General features: G+C 39.5%; 1 protein-coding gene across 1 annotated transcript in view; it reads left to right on the plus strand.

Moving 5' to 3' along the window:
- The first annotated feature begins 463 nt into the window (after nucleotides 1–463).
- Nucleotides 464–23,939, plus strand: part of LOC306814177 (glycine dehydrogenase (decarboxylating), mitochondrial) — a 35,722-nt gene continuing 12,246 nt past the window's right edge. The window contains exons 1-11 of the mRNA XM_079330016.1: nucleotides 464–727; nucleotides 818–896; nucleotides 10,249–10,384; nucleotides 14,297–14,461; nucleotides 17,830–17,907; nucleotides 18,452–18,599; nucleotides 18,845–19,041; nucleotides 20,241–20,337; nucleotides 21,299–21,404; nucleotides 22,478–22,617; nucleotides 23,386–23,466. Coding sequence (XP_079186142.1) covers nucleotides 521–727; nucleotides 818–896; nucleotides 10,249–10,384; nucleotides 14,297–14,461; nucleotides 17,830–17,907; nucleotides 18,452–18,599; nucleotides 18,845–19,041; nucleotides 20,241–20,337; nucleotides 21,299–21,404; nucleotides 22,478–22,617; nucleotides 23,386–23,466 — 1,434 coding nt within the window. The 5' untranslated portion in view covers nucleotides 464–520. The remainder of the gene's footprint in view (nucleotides 728–817; nucleotides 897–10,248; nucleotides 10,385–14,296; nucleotides 14,462–17,829; nucleotides 17,908–18,451; nucleotides 18,600–18,844; nucleotides 19,042–20,240; nucleotides 20,338–21,298; nucleotides 21,405–22,477; nucleotides 22,618–23,385; nucleotides 23,467–23,939) is intronic.

Here is a 23,939-nt window from a genome sequence, read left to right on the forward strand (position 1 = left end):
GGAGGAAAGTTCCAGTTACCTCTCCACTCCCCAAGACTAACATCACCAAAAGGTAAAGCAGTAATAAAGTTCACACGCACAGACACACGCGCCGGTAACAGCTATGAACAGCTGATCCTAAAGCTCGCCACTCGAAAGCAAGTCCACGCTCTGCTAAGGGAACACAGAACCCTTTTTCTCCTACCCGAGCAAGGCTTTTGTGAACGAAAGCCCTCCCCCCCGGGAAGATGGCCTCCGGGGTGTGCCCTCGGGCCGGGGGCAGGGGCGGGTCAGCGCGGCGGGGGATGCTCGGCGCGGCCGGGGGGGTCAGGGCCGGGGCGGGCGGGCAGGTGGCGGCGGGCGGGGCGGGCGCGGCGCCGCCCCCGGGCCCCATTGGCGCGGGCGGTGGGGGCCGCTCCGCGCCGCCCCCCGCGCTCAAGTGCGAGCGCCCGGCGGCGGCAGGGCCGTGCCGGGGCGTGCGGGGCTGCGGGCGCTCCTGGGCTGAGCGGAACTGCGGGCGCTGTGGGGCCGTGCCGGGGGCATGCAGAGCTGCGGGCGCTGGTGGGGGCGGCTGGCGGCCCGCGGGGCGCCGCACCTGCGGGCGGCAGCGGGGCAGCGGCGCTGGGGCGGCGGGGAGGCGGCGCGGTGCATCGAGCAGCTCCTGCCGCGGCACGATGACTTCTCGCGGCGGCACATCGGGCCCCGGGAGCAGGAGAAGCGGGAGATGCTGCGGACCGTCGGGGTGCAGGTAGGCGGCGGGGCGGCGCGGCCGGGCGCTCCCGGAGCGGGCCGTGCCGCCCCGCGGGGGCTGACCGCGGCGTGCGGGCGCTTCTTGCAGAGCGTCGAGGAGCTGATGGACAAAACCATCCCGGCCAGCATCCGCCTCCGGAGGCCGCTGAGGATGGATGACCACGTCTGTAAGTGACTGAATGGCCCGCGGTGGTCCCGGACTCCCCGCGCCCTCCCGCGGTCCATTCCAGCGCCCGTGGGGGTGGGGGGGCTTGGGGCGCGCCCGCCCTGCCCCGGTGTCCCCGCTGACACGTGTAGCGGTCCGATCGTACCGACAGGCAAAAGTGCAGGCTGAGGCTTAAATAAGCACCACGATCACCGTCACTTCATTCTTCTCCGACCAGCTCCTTGGAGTAATTTGGCTGCTGCTTTTATTGCTTGGAAATGGGCAGGAAAATACGTGTAGCAGATAGGGGCTGCTCGAAAACCCGGTTTGGAGCTCAAGTTCTCAATTGACTTCGCTTTGTCCCACGAGCCTGATGTGAAGGGAAAAGCGTGACTAAAAATCGTCCCGTTAGTGTGGACTTCAAACGGGCCGCTGTCCTTTGGTGATTCTTATGTATCTGCAGGATTTCTTTGTTATTCCTTCCTCACGACCCAACCCAATGGTAACCTGCATTTTTTAATAACATGAAAAATCTGTGTCTCTATATTATGGGTACACAGTAGACTAATATCCAGAATTTTAAATCTGTCTAATTGAATGTTATGGCTAAACTGCAGGAATACTAAACATCTGAGTCAGCTATTGTTGCCCTACAGCAATTCAGCAAATTGCTGTAGAAAACTTGATGTGGTTTTGTGAGGTTTTAGATATTAAGGTTTTTAAGAGTTAGCAAGCACGCTACTAAATTTCTGCCTGCGTAAGTGTATTTTTGGGCATATTTTTGTACTTTATGTATCTGTGACCATGATGCTGATAGTCCTGTAAGTGGAAGAAACACTTAAAAATCCCCAATTCTAAATAACTACACTAAAACTAACAAAGCTCAATGGCCATTCAGATATGGAATCCACTTACGTCAATATTAACTTCATTTTTGAGTCAAAATCCTTTGCCTGATTTGTAGAAAGCTTGATTCCTCTTGCTGGCATTTTCTCATTGCTCATCTGTGTGCTGTAATTTGAGTGTAAACTTCAGGCCTGCAGCTTTGGTGAGGGTCCTGGCCAGTTCAATCTGGTTACTCTGAGATGACATCACACATGAGAGGCAGCACCACAATGAGCAGCCAGGGAAACTAGACCCTGAAAAGATGGATTCTAGCCAGGAGGGATACAACAGGGACTGATAGTTTCTACCTCTAAAATGTTTTATTAGTGCAATGGTATTTCGGTCTTTGGTAAGTTTCTATCTTATTAAAATGGAGAGAGGCTGGGCAGAGAGGCAGAATTTAAGAACCTGCTCGTGTCTGCATAACTGCTGAAAGTACTGCATGGCATACTTAGCTATGGTTAATGTACTTTAATCAAGGTACTCCCTGACAAAGAAGTGATTTTCACTGACATCAAAGAAAAGAACTTTTTAGGCTATTATTTTTTAGGTCAGTAGAAAGAGTAAAATGCAGTTTGCCACTAACAATTATTTATTGGAATTTTTATGTCTTTCTAAATTTTTAATCATTAGTTTCTATTATTAATTAATATTATACTCTTAAAAAAATTTACATCACCAAAACACACATAAAAGTGATACAGGGTAGTGGGCATTAAAATACATACACATTATTGAAAACTGACCTGATGATGTCAACCTAAGCCATAATCTTGATGCAGTGCTCAAATGCTGATTTTCATAGTAATTTTGAGTGGATGTCTCCTACACAATGGAGCATTGGTGCATTAGTTGATGTTGTGTTGTAGGCAAGTTCTCACTGTGCAACAGGACCTCATTAGCAGTGTATTTAGTTCACTGGCATTTTGGTCCACTTGCTATGCTGTTCTTGTTCCCTTAGAGTAAACTTTGAAAGAATGTGATGCATTCTCACATTGCACAGCATGCAGCAATGAGTTTTCAAAAGAGATGCTTGCATGAGGTACTGAAATTTTTCTTTTCTGTACACAACTGTGTTTTTTCTTCTGCAGCCAGTGTGCTAGACTGTGTTTTATAATTGAATGTGTAGTTATTTGTCACTAGTTTTCCCCTGCATTGGTAGCAGAAAACTTCACAGCTTTTAAAAGAAAAGTTTAAATCCTCAGTTTAAAATTGTGCATCACTTTGAACATCTTGTACCCAGGACATTGTAATCTGAGTGAAGTTTGGTTCCTCTTTAATGTACTGTTAGAGAGAACACTTTCCAATCACCAGGGTGGTATTTCTTATGTGAGGATGGGGCATTATTTCTCTATCATATACCTTTTACTAAAGGGAAATGGTAAAATTGGGAAGTATCATGAAAACTGTATTCTATTTCAATTTAAGCATTTGTTTTTAGTTGCATGAATGCTCTCACTGTCTCTCTAACTCACACATGGAAAGAAAGAACAGAACAAGGCAAAGCAAAACATGTCATTCAATGCACTTCAGTATTTATAAAATTTGTAATACAAACACAGCAATTTTCACTTTTCTGTATAACTCAAAAATGTAGTCATAGTAACTCCACAAATTGGAGTTTGCAGCTAAAAACATGAGCTGTGCTAGAGCTAATCCTTTATAATAACAAACACAGCTGAGCTTATGTTGAAGTCTCATTGAAGTGAATCCTTACACATAGAATTAGACATGCAGTTCAAGAAAACCACACACCCACCATAAAAAGCACGTCTGTGTATCATAGGTCTCTGCAATTACATTTGGGTGTTTTGGAAAACTTTCCTAGCTGTAGACCTCATCTCAGGTGTGTAAATTTGCTGTCTACATTTGATATATAGCCTTCAAGTTTTTATTCAGTGTGTGTCACTAGAAAAGATTACAGATCCTTCCATTGGTAATCTCACAGGTTGTGTGAAAGAAGGAAAATGAATCAAATGTGTGTATGCAATAGAAGTAAAAAAAAAAAAAAAAGGGTCTCCTATGGATGGAGCTTGTGCTAAAGAGCTTGTTTATATGGCATTGCATGTTCCACTGATGATAAATAAAACCTTTTATTACAGTAGAAGCACAGTCTTTTTGTACCTGTTTTGTCTCTCCTAGACATTTTAGCATAGACCTACTCTTCAGTGGAAGAAAGAAGCTTCCTCAGGTCCTTGAAGAACATAACATATATATAGAGAGAAAGTCTTTGACTTTACTTATCCAGACATTTCCAGAGGGCAGGAAGGCTCTGCAGAGGGATCTGGGCAGGCTGGATCATGGCCCAGGGCCAGTGGTGTGAGGCTCAACAAGGCCAGTGCTGGGTCCTGCCCTTGGGTCACAACAACCCCAGGCAGTGCCACAGGCTGGGGCAGAGTGGCTGCAAAGCTGCCACAGGAAAAGGACCTGGGGGTGCTGCTGAGAGCAGCTGAACATGAGCCAGCAGTGCCCAGGGGCCAAGAAGGCCAATGGCATCCTGGCCTGTCCCAGCAATAATGTGGGCAGGGCAGGGATTGTCCCCCAGACTCGGCACTCAGCTTGTGATGCCAAGATGACAACAACTTGAATTGTGTGTTGTTTTGGTCTCCTCACATGAGGAAGACACTGAGGTGCTGGAGGGTGTCCAGAGGAAGTTGACAAAGCTGGTGAAGGGTGTGGAGCACAAGTTCTGTGAGGAGCAGCTGAGGGAGTTGAGGATGTTTAGGCTGGAGAAAAGAGGCTCAGGGAAGACCTTATTTCAGGCTCTCTAGAGCTGCCTGACAAGAGTAGGGTGGGAGTGGTGTAGCCAGGTGGGGTTTGGCCTCTTCTAGCAGAAAACAAGGAACAGGACAAGAGAAATGGCCTCCAGCTGTGCCAGGGGAGATTCAGCTTGGACATCAGTAAGAATTTCTTCACTGAAAGGATGGTCAGGCATTGAAATGGGCTGTGCAGGGTGGAACACCATTCCTGGAGGTGTTCAAGGAGCAATTGGACATGGCACTTAGTGCCATGGTTTACATGACGAGGTGGTAATCAGACAGAGGTTGGAGTTGATCTTGGAGGTGTTTTTCAACCTAAATAGTTCCATGATCTGTTTTTCTTAAGTCTGAATGACTAGCCCACCTGGTAAATGCCAAGTTTTGCTGGTACAAGTGCATCTATACTCTAAATGCTTTTAAAATAATTGTTAGTGTTGTCTGTATTGGCAGATTTTTTTTCTTGTACTGCCATTATCACTGATAGAGGAGAGAACGTTTGTAGCTTGTGCTAAGAAGTTCCTGAAATAAAATGCTTTCTTTGGTATGAAAAATGATGGGACCAGTTATGTGCATTTTGTGACCAAAAAAAAGAAAAAAAAAAAAAAAAAAAGGCCACTTTAAAAGTGTCTCTTGCCATGAGCCCGCTGACTGTGTTGTAAAACCATCTGGAAATGCTACTGAATTCCAGTAGCAAAATGAAATAGCAAAATGACAGGTTTCAACTATCTATGTCAGTCATAGTTATCCCTGCAATGCTGCCATGATATGTCCATCTTTATATATAATGGATAGTTCTTGTGCATGTTTGTATTTCTGGTTTTTAGTTCAGGATTTGAACATTTTAAAAGGTTACATTAAAAAAATATTTCTGTGAACTCCACCACAATTTTTTTTTTCTCAAACATTCCCAGGCATATTCTCAAATTTTAAAATTTATGAACATTAGTTCCTAAAATCTTAAGAATGCAGTTGGGTCTCCAGTGTAGATGTCATTAGAAGCAATACTGTTCAGAAGCAGTTACATTGTAATAAAGATTATTTGTGTCTCCACCTTAGCAACTCCTTTTGCAGTGAATCTTCTTTAGTAGGATTTTATATTTTTAAATGCCAGTTAAAAATTTTTAGAGATAATTTAGAGAGGGATAATTGTAACCCTCCAGAGTGTTGCCAGACACGGTGCAGAATCAGCAGTACCACCCAGGGCACTGTGCTCCTCAGGCACTTTCAGGCTGCTGCTCTTTTCTCACAGGCAGCAGCCCTTGTGGGCAGAACAGGGAAAGGCATCTTGTTTTGCTGAGTCTGCCCCTGCTTTTGGCTCCTGGCAGCATCAGGAGGTTTTGTGTGCTGCCCAGGCTGGGCACAGGTAGGCTGAGGGAAAGGAGGGAGAAGGGGCAGGGCACCACGGCTTTCTGCCCAAATCTTGAAGTTATGGACACAGCACCTGGAGCATGCACTTTCCTTATGCTGTCCTACAGCATTATTGTTATGTGTCTGACAGAGCTTTGGAACTAGTTTTCTTCAATATAATCTGCTTTTCTATTTTTTTGTTGGTTTGGTTAGTTGTTTTTTTAGAGATTGAATTAATTACTTAACTAAGAGAAATAAATTAGTCCTCTTTTTATTAGCTGTTCTAAGGATCTTGCTTCCTTGATCTCAGAGGCTACACTTTTAACGATCTGATATGAAGTAAATAAAAATATATCAGAAAAATAGTAACCTTTTTGTATTGTATGGTTCAAATTGTATAACTGGAACTCCTGCCTTTGTATTTTTTCCACTCTTCTTCTCTAGTACCATATTTTGCAGGTACCTCAGAAGTTCAAGGCAACGCTACTGTGCTGACTACAGAAACACTAGCAAAAATAGCTGTATTATTTTGTGATCTATCTGATAACTCAGTCCCTCTTACTATTCTTGTGATATATTCTGCCTTTGCTACTCGTAGATGTAGCAATCTGGGAGTGTCCTTGCAGAACCTCTCAGACCCTCAGGAAGTTTTCTCCAGTTACGAGTACAGCAAAAACAGTGGACCTTATTCTGAGTACTGTCTTTGATCTTAATTTTTAATGAGTTGGAGAGAGAAAGAAAGACCAACTGCAGTGACTTAGTTGGCAATTTTTTCTTCTTTATTGTACACCCCATAAAATGAGTTTATGATGAAAGCATTTCAATCACTTTTTCTTAGAACACTGGAAACAAAAAGCTGAGTGTGAGGGTGGCCAGAGTCCAACCATTACTCAAATATAGCAAATTTTTCTTTCTGCTTTATTTCCCCATTTTGCATATTGCTTCTTAATGTCATTGTTGGGAGAATTAAAAAGAAATTAGTAACAGAACCAAAAATATCTTAAGCTGTGGTTTTTTTGACCATGCAATTCAAATTTTTAGGTACTATATATGATTTAGTTTTAAAGAAATTAATATATATTTAGAATAGTACAACATTTCCACCACATATGCTCCAAGTTATATACTTTATACAGCAGAAAAAGTCTTATTTTCAGTGTTTGGTGACAATCTCAGGCCAAAATGGAAATGTAGCCACTTCATTATGAATCTGAAAATTAGTTTTTTGGTGTACATATGATCACTCTTGTGTTTCACATTCATCTGCCTTTGTATTAGCGTTAGTTATTTACAGAGTGATCAATACATAGATAGACTCCTTTCACAAATAACATTATGGGAATACACTGTGGAAAGCTAGGCTTAACAGAGTGGGTAATAATGCTACTGGCAGAGACACAGGACTGGTGGAGACCCAGATCAGTCTCCAGCCCCTGCCCTAAGCTCTGCTGTGGGGCCAGAGCAGATTGCTCAGGGCTTCACCCAGTTAGAGCATGAAACCTCAAAAGGCAGAGACCCTGCTCCACTGCTGGACTGTCCTCATGGGCCAGCTCTCCTTATCTCCACTGCTGTTAAGAGCCCAGCTACACCTCCTCCACCCTGTCCTGTTGGTGCTGGGGGCTACTGGTTAGAATGGTTTGTTGCATGGTTTGTTCCTCTCTGGTCTTTGGACCCCAACATCTGTGTTAATTTCTCTCACTATTATCTACATCAGTCTTGAATTCAGAACCTTACCAGTGTAAAGTCAACACTGAATTAATGAAATCTTCATGGATTTATGTTTGGTCATAGGTAAGCCAGCCTAATAGATAAGTCAGGGGCTATTGACTTCCCTTATCCAGGACTGCAGTTTTATTTATGAGTTGTCTTCCTAAAGACATACTGTGATGAAGTACTTCAAGGCAGTAGAAGACAAAAGGTAAGGAGTCTTTATCCCTGGTCTCTTCAAAGAGGCATGTCAAGTGTGGGAGATAAATATTTGAGCTATACTGCTGCCATTGCCCTTATAGTGGCCAAAGGAGCAGGGTAAGTAAGGTGAAGCAGGAATGGAAGATGTGTGTCCTCCAGTATTTTGTCACACTGGTTAAAATTAGCTGTGTAACTGTCTTCACATTAAAATGTGATAATTAAAAATATATGCAGTCTTGGAACCTCTTGGTGTAGGTATTCTAAATGCATTCTACTCTACCTAAGCTGCTTGCAGCCTCACTTGGCTTTTGGCTTTGTGCCTTTAATCAGTTTGCAAGCAGGTTTGTTTCAGAGATCTCCAGTACAAGATAAGTGGCTGCATGTAGTTGTTAGCTACAATTGCAGAGAAATAACTCTAGAAGAAAAGCCCATCTGAGCAAACAAAGGAAAGTTGTCTGTCAATTGTGCAGTATTTGTGGTATGTGTTTACTGCAGAAACTGCACTCAGTGCATTTTTGTGTTTGACATTGAGCTAGCAAGCAAGTTAAATGATAGCCAGCTTCTGCCTTCAAATGCAATTTGGAATTAAACAAGGAAATTCATTACCATTTCCAAGAAATCATTGATGTTTGACTTATGCAAGAGTACAAGCCTCTGTCTGAAATTGCAACCAAACTGTCTTTCATCAAACTTTTTGCAAGTGGTAGAGGAAGGTCTCTACAATGTTAATGCTCACTTAAACAAACAACTGCCTCTGTCTTTTTATAAACTCTGTGGGAAGAGTGCTGGGGAGTGGAGTTTTTCACTGCGCTTTAGAATCTTTGCCCTGGACATTGCTGAGTTCAATGAGCATATAAGTCTCCAGAAAAAAAGAAAAAAAACAAATTGCTGTTTACTGAAACTAGGAAATCAGTCTTTGTATGTTAGATCTAATGGTAAGACTGCATAAAAGGCAGGGATAAATGAATTTTAAAATGAGCACTGGACATCAGTAAAAAAACCTCATTGAAAGGTGTAATGTGACTGTGGAAGAAATTAATTAAAAACATGGAGAGTTTGAGGAAAAAAACTTTATGCATTAAATGCAATAGTAGCAACTTGAGTAAAGGGAAAAAACCAAGTTTTGAAATCAGAGCTGAAGTTCTAATATCCTTATTTGTGATTGCACTAGAAATTAATTCAAAATCTAGATAATGATTTGCCACTACATTCTAGAAAATTAACTACTCTGGCTTGATCTCTTTGGCTGGAGTAATTTACAGAGAGAAAATAGATTGTGAGGCATCCAGGCCCCAAGGCATTCTATTTCTCTGATTTGTAGCATTGTATTACAAAGTGTCACGTTCAAGTTGTGGGTCAGAGGGAGCAGAACTTTGCATAACTGTCCCATTACAGCAAACTCTAAGGTCAGATTTGGAGGGAGAGTTAGAAAAAACATCTGTTCCCCTCATCCAGGAGGACTGGTGTCCAGTTCTACCCAAGTCTTTAGGTTGGGCTGACCTATCTTTCTGAGTGATCTTAAGACAGGATACTGGCCATCTTCCTGAATCCTCAGCTACTAATATATTTTTAAAATATTACTCTTTGGCAGATATTTGTAGCATTATTCATTGACTGCTAGGAATGGGTTGACTGTGATTTTTGCACAGCTTTCAGGACACTGAGAAGCAAGACCAAAGAGTAAGCTATGGCTGGGCTAGAGAGGGAGTGCAAATGCTTTCATTCTGTACACTTCAAAATCATTATTTTGTAATGTCTTTGAACTAGATTGGCAGGCTCATTTGAAAGTTAATCTTATCTGGAATGTCTTAAACTAGGAATACTCTTATTGACTTTTTTTTTTTTTTAATAGTCTGATTAAGCATGATAAAATTGAATTTAAAAGAAAAACAAACAACAAAACCTGTTCTGTTTTATCAGCAATTTAGGGAAAATGTAAGAAAATAAAGTTGATTTTCCAATGATACTAAGAAGTTATTCCTGGGTGCCTTGTGTAAACCCAGTTTGTGCAAGTATGGCTCCAATAGAAACACCAAATGACAGCTGTGGATGGCAGGCTTCAACCAATGTAGATTCTGCAAGATTCAGCTAATAAAAAATGTGCCCTGAGATACTTCTTAATGCATGTCTATTATGGGTCTGTTTTGGGTTGAATGTGCATTGTATTAGCACAAAAAGAGCCCCTGCCTACAGCTGTTTCTCTTGCTATTCTTTTCACATGCTTTGGAACCCTGTTATTATTCAGGCGTTGCATTTTCCAGAATTCTGGCAGAATTTAAGCTTTCCTAGAATATTTTACCAGGTTATTACTTTATTTTTGTTGTTCTTTACTTGTTTTATTCTGTTTTATTCTGCTGCTCTTTGCACTTGCACCACCAATATTTTATTTTCATGCTGGGGTAGAAGACACTTCTGTTAAAAACTGTTACTGTTATGTGTAACTGTAGCATTCTGACATAATTTATTTCCAATTAGGTGAAAATGAAATCCTTGATACTCTATACAATATTGCAAGCAAGAACAAGATCTGGCGGTCCTATATAGGCATGGGTTATTACAACTGCTCAGTGCCTCAGCCCATCGCTCGCAACTTGTTGGAGAATGCTGGATGGTAATGTACCATGTTTTATTGTTAAATACACGTGTGTAAGTATGCATTTGTCCCACCAATTTTTTTTTTTTCTTACTAAGGCTTTTATATATTTGGTAGTGATGTGTCTCCTACTGTATAGGAACTGTATGTTCAAACTAAAGCTAGAAATTTACTTTAGAAATGCTTTTTTCTGTAAAGTATGCCATTGGAGTTTTTTTTACAACTCCTATATATTATGAACTAATACAAGATTACATGTTTGATTTAAGGAAGTATGCAGACTTACCTCCTAAATGAAAGAATTTCTTTTGTAACTCTAGCCTAAATTAAAAACAGTTCCCTCCTTCACTGGTGAATGTAATTTGGTTGGAGGTGGTAAAATACTATGCAATACTGTGATCATGATTTTCTGATAAGGAAGTAAGAAACTTCTAAGGAAGTAGAGAATTGTAAAGTCTATTCTCCTGGTATTTCTTTCTTGTTTTACTTTTTTTTAAACCAGAGACCCTCGAGGGTTTGAATGCTTATCCATAAAGTGTGTTCATCTCATCTGATCAAATAATTCCCTGGTGAACAGCAATGACATTGAACTATCATAATATGATAATTCATTTATGAAAAGGCTGAGAATATTGTACTTGGTTTTGATCATCCAGTTGATATTTCAGTTTCCAAAGAACTGTGACTCAGAAATGATGCAAGAGAAAAAGATAAATTTCATGTGGAATCTTACTTTCCAACAGACTGAAACGTCACCCTGCATTTTCTCATTTAGTTTACAAGTTCCCCTATCACTACTCACTCAGGTCCTTCTTTTATACTGTATTAAAATAACTGTCATCTTTATTATTGAGTAATTTTTATTTTAGTAAAATCAGTATTTGAAGGTTTTTTATATATTTTTAAAAGCCCAAACAACAAAAAACTCCACAACAAACCAAAGGATTGAATTACTCAATGCACAAAGTCATTGTTACTTAGAAGTTAGATATTTTTTACATGTTGGGCTGCCATAAATGCGTCTACATATCTGTAAACATCTAAGTCTTATTTATTTTTGGCTTTGTTGGCTCTATTTGCATCACTGGTGGAAAAGTTGCAGCACTTGAAGTTAAAAAATCTATGAAGTACATGTATGAAAAGTTATATTTGGGCTTATCTTCATTTACTTTTTGCGACATATGCAATCTAAATATTTCAGTACAGTACCAGGAATCAAATTACCAGTTGATAGAAGCAAAACAGGAACAGTTAGAAAGTAAGTGGAACAAAATGAACTGCAGACTTTTCAATCCTAAAAAGTTATGTAGTGTTAATAAAATGAATGAGAAAGTCTATCCAGAAGTCTGATCTATCCAGTGAAGTCAAACTAGATGACTGAAAGCTAAACTGTTAGATGGCTAAAGTGAAAGCTAAAATGTTTGTTGGAGAGAAAGTATATATGTTTGTGTGCATATGTACTAAAACAATTATGCAGGCTTTATGGGAGCTGTTTAAGAAATGAGACATCTTACTTCTGCTGAGTGTGTAACATTTTCCATGCTGGCACACTGCATTGCAGCTCCTAGAGAAATGCTACAGGACCAATCTTATTGCTTCTGATCTATTCTGTCTCACTTACATGACTTGTGTTTGCTTTGCTTGGCATTTGCTAGAGCAACTAAAAGTCCCTCAAAGTTAAACTTATTTGATTCCTTTGCCCTCAAACATTAAATATGTAAGAATACAAACTTGTACCAAGGATGCCTACATGAGTCTTCACATCTCTAGTGCAAATTATTGAACTTGTCAGTAGCACTCAGAATGTAATGAAAGCATTGGATTGTGAAAATAACTACATGCATACTGTGCAATAATTACATTTAGAGAGTTTGCTTTTAAATTACTTTTAAAAGTCACTTACCATGTAGTATAGATTCAGGCAGAACACAGAATACAGACTAAAGCCAGATATTTTATTTGAAGAAATTATGGAGAAGTAGAATCAATTAAAATATGTAGATGCTTTAAAAATGCCAAAAACCCTTTTAAAATGAGTGTTTAACTTAGAGTAATTATATTGCAAGAGCTGTCTTTATGTGTAGAACTGTTAAACTTCATAGTTGTCTGTGGCAATACTGGAATTCAAGACTTCTTGGTTGATTTTTTTCCCATCTTTCTGAAAATTATTTGGTTTTGTTCAAGTGTGTTTGCCATTCAAAACCGTAACATTGAAATCATAAGGTTTCATTAATTTTGTTTTGTAACATAGTGTACCTTCTCAGCTATGTGGAGCAGGAGTTCTCTAATGTATTTCAATTAATCACGTTTTAATTCTTGCTGGTCTAATTCTAGTTCCTTATGCAAGTTAAAATATAACAAACAGCCCTTAGATGAAATAAAATGAGAAAGCACAATTGTAAAACTTTAGGTACAGAGGAGTTTTTTTCTACTAATCAATAGAAGTAATTGCTTGTGCAAAGGCATTTGGAATAGTTTATATTGGTGAGAACTGAGTGGCCAGGGGGACCTTACAGAAAAGAAATCTTAACATTCCCAGACTGAAAGTTCTGGCAAACTGAACATCAGGTTTAGCTGCTGTGGAGAAGAAAAAGCCCCACTGTTGGGATTAGCAAAATTGCATGCAGCCTGGGACATGGTCTCATCTGTGAACTACATGTCATATGATATATAAGTCACATGACAATGCTTAGTTTAGTGTTAGAACTGGCCAAAATGAGAAAAAAACCTACAGGTTTTGGGGAAATAATCAGTATTTACCTACTCTATATGTAGCTGTTGTTTTCTGTTACTTTATAGAATAGTGTATGTGAATACATTAGTATTACATATTACACTTTGAGTTCACATATTGAATACTTCCTTCTTTTAGCTTTTGCATTTTCTTCAGGGCTTTTTTCGTACTATCTCACCTTACTATTTTGTTGCTTCTCTCATCTTACTCAATACCAAGTTCTCCGGCTTGTTATTTAAAAATCTTTGGTTTTTACCTTCTGTTGACTTTACATGACTTGAGCTTCCAAAGAGTGGAGTCTTTCTTGAAAACTTATACCTTCACTTAATTTTTCAAAAGTCTAAGAGTTACTACAGCCCTTTTAGGGAAACAAAATACTGTTTTCTTACATCACTAGAAAACAGGGGCCACAAGTACTTGTACTTACCACTTACTTCTTTCTGGCTGCTACTCTAAATTCAATCTTGCATAAAGTCTGTCCTGAACTACTGTTCAGGACAAATTTCCAGCAGTGAGAGGAAAGACTGACCTCTGTTTTTGCCTTTCATCCCTGGACCCATGCTGTTTTGTTTTCTGGGCTGTTAAAATAGACTGTTTCCCTTAGATACTTGTGTTTTTCAAGGAGTTGCTTACATTGCCACTACTGTTTTGTTCACTAAATGACAACAGATGAAACATATCAGTCTGACTTCCCTCCTCTAACATACATGGAAACTGTCATTTCACAAGAAGTTGCATACTTCTGAGCTTGATTCTGTGAAATACCAAGTGCATTTCCTCTTAAAAGGGTGGAGAATGCTTTACAAGTAAAGGACTCAAGAAACAGTATTGAAAAATTGTGGCAATATCTAGTTATGATTGCACAAAACGTTCTCCTATGAATATTGTCTCTTGATTTAATTCTTCCACACTCAGCTTTTACTTACTCTGTTCCTTCTCCGTAATGCCTTTACATCTCTGTTTTAAAAGTAATTTCAATATTAAAATTGGAGAAACAGAATTCTTGTCCTGTGAATAGTCATACTAGAAGATAAAAATATCAGCATCTAAAAATTACTGTTTTCTAACAAATTCCAATGTTAATGAATTACACTTTACTATTTATTTTTTTCTGTGATACAATTCAGTTACATATGGCCACGACTTTGTTACAAATTTATTTTCCTAGGCCCAAACTCAGAACTCCTTTCTTACAGGGTTACCCAGTATACTCCTTACCAGCCTGAGGTGTCCCAGGGCAGGCTGGAGAGCCTCCTAAATTACCAGACTATGGTGTGTGATATCACAGGAATGGATGTGGCTAATGCCTCTCTGCTGGATGAAGGGACAGCTGCTGCAGAAGCCATGCAATTATGTCACAGGTACTGTGTTTAAATGTATGTGTAAATCATAGCAGGAAGTCGTTTTGGAATCTGAAGGCATCTGTCTGTGTGAAGGCAACGGGTTGAAGTTGAGTGTGGCCTTCTTACTGTGAGCAGTTCACTGAACAATTAGAGTCCATGTTGCCATGCCCCAGTGAGGTTCCTACTGTTGATGTAAATGTTTAACTCAGACATTTAAGGCTTTCAGAAAACTAAGGGCATAGAAGAAATTCTAGAGGAAGGAGGACTCAACCTTGTTGGAGGAAGGTCAGGCTAGAGAACACTTAAGCAAACTGGACTTACACAGGTTCCCTGCTGAGGGAGCCTCCTGATACCAATATGAGTATCACCAGTCACCCTTGATTGTCTCTGAACAACCACAGTGACTGGGAGACGTGCCTCAGCAGTGGAGCAAAGCAAACAACACAGCTGTCTCCAGGAAGGAAGGAATGAAGATGCAGGAACCACCAGCCAGACAGCCTCACCTTGATCCCTCAGTGGTAATGGAACAACTGCTAGCCCTGGAAACCATTTCCAGACAAGTGAAGACAAGGAGGGGATAAGGAGTTATGAGCATGAATTAATACAGAGGGAGGTCATGTTTGACCAGCCTGATGACTTTCTACAGTTGAGTGGCTGGCTGGGGAGGGGAGAGCGGTGGGTGTCCCTTAAATCTCAAAAGAGAATTCAAAAATTATGGGCTGAATGAGGTGGGAGAGAGAGAGGTGGAATGTAATGGGTTAGCTGCACCACCTAATTAGTGGCTTGTCTTCATTTTCTTCGGCCTTCACCAAGAGTCAGGATTAAAAACACGAAGGAGACAAATTTTCTCATGTTCGGACTTGGTTGTTTGTTAAATCTGATCTAAAGTACAGAGAGTTTTGCAACACTTCTATCTACCAGCTAAAAGCAAGTAAATGGAGATGAATCTAGCTAGTTACAAAGTCTTTTAAAGCTAAACAGTCCAATAAAGAGCTAATACCTATATTATTTGTACTTTTGACCTAATAACCAAGCACCTGTGACCCACAGTATAGCACTAACTATCCAACCAGAAACTACAGCCTCAAATCATAAAGAAGAGACAACAGAAAGAGACAACACTCAAGAACCTCCAACTTGTCCCATACCTATTATTATATTCTAAAAAGCCCAAATTCAAAACCCTTCACCATGTGAAATTACATACTCCTATTCTAGCTACACACCAGTGATTCTAACCCCATCGCTCAAATTTGGAAGCCTTCTCCAAGGCCTCAAGTCAAAGCAGTGTTCTCCTGGGGGTCAGTGTAAGAAAGCACAGAAAGTTTAAAACTCCTATGCTTCTGGGTTCCCAGAGTGGAAAACTGTCTGAATGTTGGCCCAAGGGATTCTTGTCAGTGACATGAACTCTAGGTGGAGAACAGTTGCTATAAGACAGGGGCAGCACTGGGTTCTATTAATGATCTGTGTGGTGGGGTAGACTGTATCCTCAGCAAACTTCCTGATGATGCAAAACTTGGAGGATCAGCTGATAGACTCGTCATGGTGCCTTCCAGAGGGATTTGGACAGGCTGGAGAAAATGGGTTGAAAGGAACTTGTGATGGTCAACAAGAGGAGAGCGAAGTCCTGCAGCTGGGGGAGAAGCAACTCCAGGCATATGGAGTACATGGTGGGGTCTGGCAGCCTGGAAAGCAGTTTTGTTGAAAAGGCCTTTGTGGGGTTTGGGTGACACCAGATTGAACACAGTCTAGCAGTGTGTACTTACTTGTGGCCAGCAGGCCAACAATCTCCTGGCTGCAGTGAAAGCAGTTCTGCCTGGAGGCCAGGGAGGGATCCCTCCCTCTCACCCTGATGAACCCACATTCCACAGTGCTGTTCCCAATGACAAAGAACATGAACATACTGGGAAGAGTCTGGTTGCCCTGCCCTAGGGTACCAGCCCAGCTAATGGCACCCAGACACACCTGCTGCCACTGACACCACCACAGACACAAGGACTCTGGTGGTTCATGTGCTGCTCCCATTGCTGGCACTCACTCCAGTCGTTTCAGCTGCTGTGCTATGGAAATGTGGATCCCTTGTGGTCTGGCTCCAGTGGCACTCACACACACATATACACACACACAGAATACAAAGTCCCCTTATCTGTGAAAGGAGTGACTGTCCCAGTTTATCCCCTTACTTCCCTATTTTGCTACACTTGTTGCTCACTTAGCCGTATTATTTCCCCCCTAAACATCTCACAATAAGACATGTTTGTGATTCCCAAATGCTCTTCCCATGCGTCCCATAATGTCTACTTGCCAAGTGGGGGTTAGCACCCAGATGGTGTGCCTGTTTGGGATAATTAATTAATTAGAGTTCTCACCTGCCTGGTGGCCTCTGCTCCTCTGTGCTTGTGGAGATGAGTCTCTGTTGGGCTGATTTTCCCTGAGAAGCACCTGGGAGCAGCAGGGACAGGGTGTTATTTGGGCTCCCCCACCCGCCATTGCCACTCTGCAGGAGATGCACAGGACCTTTTATCACACAATCTAACAGACTGTGTCCTGAATCTCTTATGTCCATGAAGGTTGAAGATGTGCACTATCTTTTTCCATCAGTGATTAAAAGAAGCTTTAAGTAATAGTAGAGTATATCATTCTGAATTCCTGAAACTGTTACTGGTATATCCAAATCTGCTTTCATGTATGCCTGTTATAGGGCCATGTAAAAGGGATTTGCAAATCAAATGAAATATGAGAAGTGATTGAAGGTCACTGCAGAACTGTGTATTAAGAAGGTGATTACACAGCAGAGACTGTGTAATCATAGTTTTGTATGCGTAAAAATAGTTTTCTAACTATTCAGTAGTTTAAAGCCTCAGTATGACATAAAAATCTGCTTACCAGCAAAAATTAGGGAATTGTCTTACCAGAATCATGGAATGGTTTGGGTTGGATGGGACCTTAAAGTTCTATCACATAGTTCTATCCCCACTGCTGTGGGCAGGACCCATTTTCTTCATCTCCCTTTACCTGCTTGTATGGTTCATTGGTTTTTTTTATCCAGGGCAACATTGAAAAATCTGTATTAAAAACCACCATTATATTCCTTTGAAAGAGGGTGTGTGTGTGTGGAGCTATTCCTATGGCTTTTGAAATTAGGTCCCTGTTCTGTTTCACAATCAGTTTTAATTTTTGTCGTGTATGATTCTCATTTGAATGTCTGAAATGAACTTTCTTAATGTAAGCATGCCAGAAACATCGTCCAATCTTACACTTAATTGGGTTGTAATAACCAACATTTTAAACTGCCTTTTTACATGGGAAAACTCACTTCTAGAAAATAAGCTGATTTATTTCCATGGATATTGATGTGTAAACCTTCTTTTCTTTTTTTTTGACAGGCACAACAAAAGGAGAAAGTTCTATGTAGATGCCCGATGCCATCCTCAAACTATAGCTGTGGTCCAAACTAGAGCAAAGTAATGTTTTCCTCCATCTTTCACTGTATCTTTTCCCTTACACTGAATCATTTACCATCTGTGCCTTTTTGCCCTATACCTAACATTTCTGGCATGTGCTTTCTTTGCAAACTAAAAGCAGAAGTCTGTTATTATTTGGCATTACTTCTAGATCAAATACAACTACAAAGAAATTAAAGCTGTTTAAATAGAGACTAAACATATGATAAAAAGAAAATACTTTATTTTTTCTTTAAATTGTTGCACAACTGTATACATATAACTGTTGAATTCAGTCTGGTTGTTTTTTCTTTTACTAGGAAGCGTCTTTAGCATTCTCTGTTTGTTTTGCTCTGTATTTCTTATGGTGTTATTAAATGCAATTCTTCTTCAATACTATATACCATGACGTGAAACTTTCTGTGTTAAGTGCTGCAAATATTTTCAACTCTCTGTATACTAAAGAAAATAGTTATATGTGAGTCCATGAATCCATCTTATTAAGTATCACTTCAGGGTTGGAAGTGGTTTGAATATCCTGTCTTCTGCATGTTTTTGTTTCCAGTTATACAGGTGTTACTACTGAGCTCAAATTACCTCATGAGATGGATTTCAGTGGAAAGGATGTCAGTGGAGTGTTATTTCAGTATCCAGACACCGAAGGGAAGATTGAAGACTTTTCTGAACTTGTTGAAAGAGCTCATCAGAATGGGGTAAAGTAAATTTTATTGGTCAGACAGACATCAATCTGACGCATCAAACAACCATGTTTATAGAAATTAAGTGTTAATGAGATACCCTCTCAGCTACATGCCATTGATAACCATTACAACCATTACACTTCAACTCCATGCAAGTGATGTGGAGCTGTTTGAAACTAAATTTAAAAACCTAGCTCCTGTGTAAATACCACTCCTTCAGAAGAGAGGCTGACTGCTTTGTGCATTTCTGTTCTCAGACTCTTGCCTGCTGTGCCACTGACCTTCTGGCCCTTTGTATTCTGAAGCCTCCCGGAGAGTTTGGGGTGGATGTTGTCCTGGGTAACTCCCAGAGGTTTGGCGTCCCGCTGTGCTATGGGGGACCCCACGCTGCATTCTTTGCTGTCAGGGAAAATCTGGTGAGAATGATGCCAGGCAGAATGGTGGGAGTCACAAGGTAAGGGCTCCCTCTGCATTAAGTGAAGGTTGAAGTCATGGAGTCTTAGAATCCTTAAGGTTGGAAGCACCTTCCAGATCATCAAGTCCCACTATCAGTTTATCACTAAAATTCACCACTAAATGTTCACCACTAAACCATGTCCTCTAGAGCCATACCCACATATTTTTGGACGACTTCCAGTGATAATGATGCTGTCACTTAGGGCAGCCTATTCCCATGCTTTAGAGCCCTTTATTTGAAAATCTTTTACCTGATATCCAATCTAAAGTCTCCCCTCAGAGGTCAAAGTAATACATAAGAAACCATAAGAAACACACTATGGCTATTTTGTGCACCCTTTGTGAACAACAGGTGACCATGGTGTTGTAGTGAGAACCCTTTTTTCTTGAAAACTGTTAGAATAAAAATTGCCATCAGTTTTGAGGAAGCAAGCTTCAAGAATTCCATCTGCGTGCAACTGTCTATAGGTCTTGTGGCATTGTGGGATGAAAAGATTACCAAAAGCAGAGTGAATTCACTGTGATGGCAGGAAGCTTTGCAAACTAACTTCACATTTTATGTGTTGTTAGACCTTTTTCTCTGTCATCCAATCTTACAACATAAATGAAACATAAATGTAAAATTTAGTGAAACTCCAAAATAATCTAGAAGGAACTTAATCTAGTTCAAATTTTAGTTATGCTTAAACAAAGCAGAGAAATGGTGTGCAAAATCCTCTTCTAATAGCTGCTGGTGGTGATGTACGGTGTATTTTGACAGATGTCTAACTAGTAATAATTGAAATGCAAAGTAATTGTTACTAGGAAGACTGCATGTCTTTGGCACAGAGGCTATCCAGAAGTACTTCAGCAACCAAAATAACTGAAACATTCATAGTTATCAATAAACTTGGGAATTTTAAATTTATATTATTTTTCAGATAAAATAGCTGCAATAATCTGTGTCATTTTAAGGCAAAAACCAAATTCTCCTGTAGCTAGAATTTCACTCTGTGCTCTAGCTGACCAGCTATGATATAAACAGAAATCCAGAGGTTCTTTATTCTTGCTCTGTTTGGTATTGCAACTGTCCTGTGTTACGCTTTGTTCTCTCCATCACCCTTCTGTCTCTGAAGATAGATAACTAGTTTCAGGTTAGCATGCATAAAGCCCTGTAATTTTAAAGTAACAGAAGCAACATTTTCACTTGTGACTTAGAGATGCAAGTGGGAAGGAAGTGTACCGGCTTGCTTTGCAAACACGAGAGCAGCATATCAGGAGGGATAAAGCTACCAGCAACATCTGCACAGCACAGGTAACTTACACTTTGCTTTCAGTGCTGGAAATGAACAAGTTGAGCAAAGTTGAACAAAGCTTTACTTTAAAAAGATTTTAGTAGAAAATTAAGAAAATGGAAATATTCTGGTGTTTGTTTATTTGGTTTGAGTCCTTTGAACAATGGGGTCTGCTTGAAAAGAGAGTTTTACTTTCTCTTTCCTTGCTGTAGTTCTGGATTCTTGCAGTGTCATGAATCTCTCTGTCTTGTAGCATGAGTAGTGCTGTGTTTGTTATAAATGATACAGAACTCTTCATAAAATAGAAGGGAATTCAGTGGTCTGAAATTTCCAACTCAAGGCAACAGAAATAAACTTGTAAATTGTAAAACTAATTATTCAAATTGTCACAACTTATATTTTTGTCTATGTTATTTGATTCAAGAATATTGCATCACCAAAGTGATATCTTTACAGGAAGGTATCATGGTTAAGTAAGTGTCCAAAATAGTTATCTTCAGCATACTTCCACAGACCTCCAGACAGACAGAGTCATAACTTTTTTTGCTCTGTCATTGCCTTCCTCCTGCTCTTAGTGTTGTGACAGATTTTGAGGAGAGATTATTATTACTGACAGAAGTTTAATTACTTAGTATTCAGGAAGTACTCTATATTTTTTTTTTGGTACTGATTCTAAACAATGAGTTCCTGTGAGACTGGCTTGACTTTAAAGTCTTCAAAAGTCTTTGTTGCAGTAGCTGAATTTAAGTACATGTTAATTGTTAAAACAGTTACATTTCAATTAGCATTGAATTAATAATCAGTCCTTACAGTTTTATAAAAGTATTTTGCTTTTTCTTCCTTTTGTTTTGTAAGAAATATATAAGCAGCTTTAACTTCAGCTAAGAATATGTGGTTGTCTTTGGGTGCTAAAGAAACTAAACTTACATGAGATAGTCTTTGCTCACAAGAACAATGTCCTAAACTGTGTTTGGATCCTAGGCTCTTCTGGCTAATATGTCAGCCATGTTTGGTATATACCATGGGTCTGATGGACTGAGGCACATTGCAAGACGAGTGCACAATGCTGCTCTAATCTTGGCTGAAGGTGTGTACTTAGTGTTTACAGAAATTGTTCTAAAATCCTTACCCCTTAAATAACACATCTTAAATTTGAGTTTACAGGATGGGCAGGGGTATCCAGCTGATGTGTGTTCTCTCAACTTGAGAGAGGCTATTTTAATACAAAATCATAGCTGATTTTTTTGTGTAGTTCTGGTAATGACATCCAAGAATTTGATGTCTGTGTGATAAAAAATTGCAGGCATTGCTTCTGTTTTCTTGGGTAATTTACAGAAGTCTACAGAGTGAGTCTCTAGCTGATACTGTTGAACTGATGTTTGCCAGCATCTAGTTCTTTGATGGACCATCCTAGTTTACACACAGGAATCTGCACAGAGCATTAATAACATAACAAAGGAAGGTAATAAATTATATTAAAGCAATAGAAGCACTTCAGTTAAAATGGGTGGAGTATCATACCTGCTACAAACATTGAACTCCCAAAGCTTAACAGCTGAAGATAAGCACAGAATCTGTAGCAGAAAATAATAATTGCATCTGGACTGTGTGGTGTGGTAGGGGCTTTTTTCACTGATAACACTACTGGTGCTGTCAGAAGGAGCTATACCAAACTGGAATGTTTGGAACCAAGGGATTACTGTAAGAAACACCCATGCTTTATGTTTAGCTAGAAGACCTCTTGCTACTGCAAAAAAACTTAGGTCTTTATTATGGCAACTGTGACGGTTCAGATAAATTAGTATCTGTTTATTATAATAAATAATAAATTCCATATTATTCCAGTCTTATTATATTGTCCTTCTTGCATTCATATACCAACTCTGCTGCTGTATATATGTCAGATTTGATGTATCAGAATGACCTTCCCTAGACTCAATCTGCCTTATTACTTAGGTTTGAATCTGATTTAGTTGCATTTCATATACAATGACATTTTGGTAAAAAGGTGATAATTTTGCTCCTCTTTACACAAGGGGCATATTTTGCTTCATTATGTAAAAGCATTTACTTTTGAGATAAATAGTATTGTTCTACAACTACCGCCTGAGCAAACAATACAGTGTGCATATAATAGAATTAACTTACTGTTTTTTATAGGTCTCAGGCGAGCTGGTCATAAACTACATCATGATCTGTTCTTTGATACCTTGACGATCACGTGTGGATGCTCAGTCAAAGAGGTTTTGGACAGGGCAGCTCTTAGAAAGATAAATTTTCGGATTTATAGTGATGGCAGAGTAAGCAACTTTCTAAACCTTTGATAAATTCAGAAATTTTGTAGTATGACATTTTCCTGATTAAGTTTCTATTCATTACATGTGCTAAACAGAACAAAATTATTTAAGATCTTGTGATTTTCTCAGATATATCCATAAATTTTAAATATAATATAAAGAATGAACTTGTTAAGTGACACACTGAACTTCCAGAAATAGTGATTGTGTTTGCATTGCATGCCAATTAAAGAATTATCTTTATTAGGATATTATTAGGATTATTTTTTCATGCTAAATATGCCACTGAGGGGTAGAGTGGAGACACTCTAAAATTTAATGGTGAAATACAAGGTGACATCCAGAATTCAGGTCTTGTGGCAGTGTTTGAAGGCAGACTGAAATCTAAACCACAATTTGGTTGGCACTAAGGAGTCTTCACAATTAAAAATTGGAATAGGGGGAAGGGGTGTCACAGGAAAATGGGCAGTTTTTTTATTAAGTAGAAAACACTTAGAAATGCTAGAAAGGAGGTCATAAATCTCAAAGTTTCTGAGCCTGGCTTGGATGGTTTAGGAGAGTAAAGGAAGGAACTGGAAATTTTTATATAAATAAAAGAAATTTGTAAATCATATATATATAATAAATGCCTATAAATATGTTTACATATTATTAGGTAGCTAGATTTTTTTTTTCCATTTGTGTTTCTGGAAAGCTTCTCTTGACCAAAACAAATGTACTATGTCTCTAGAATAAACAACTTTGAGTAATTACTGGTGCTTTTCTCCATAGCTTGGAGTGTCACTTGATGAAACTGTAAATGAGAAAGATCTAGATGACATATTGTGGATTTTTGGTTGCGAGTCTTCTTCTGTAAGTACATAATAGGTCATGTGGATTAAACTATTTGAATGTTTCCAGAGTTTAATGAAAACCAAAACTGGTCTTGTGTAGTGGGTGTCTATATGATGACCACTTGTTAAATACTAAGAACTTCAAATCCTCTCTTAAATAAAGAGGTAGTGTTAAATAAAGGCTTTATTATAATGCCATTTTCTGGTTGTGACACTTGGTTCTTTCTATCAGCTCAGACACCTTGCATTTAGGGTATTACTTCTTCTGTGATGGTTAGGACATGGGGTCAGTTATTTCTTTCCCACTGGAATTTTTGTTTCTTGTCATTAGCATTTAGCAGTAATACCTACAAGATGAGGACTTCTGAGACATAATAATTACCCATATACTTATACATATTTAATATAACACTGTTGTCATGCTAGGTATGTACAGATACATATGATATGAAAGGTGGGGAGTTTTACCTAAAAGCAAGCTGACCAAATCCT

This window comes from Erithacus rubecula (assembly GCF_903797595.1).
Source record: "Erithacus rubecula genome assembly, chromosome: Z".
In the NCBI taxonomy this organism is placed as follows: domain Eukaryota; kingdom Metazoa; phylum Chordata; class Aves; order Passeriformes; family Muscicapidae; genus Erithacus; species Erithacus rubecula.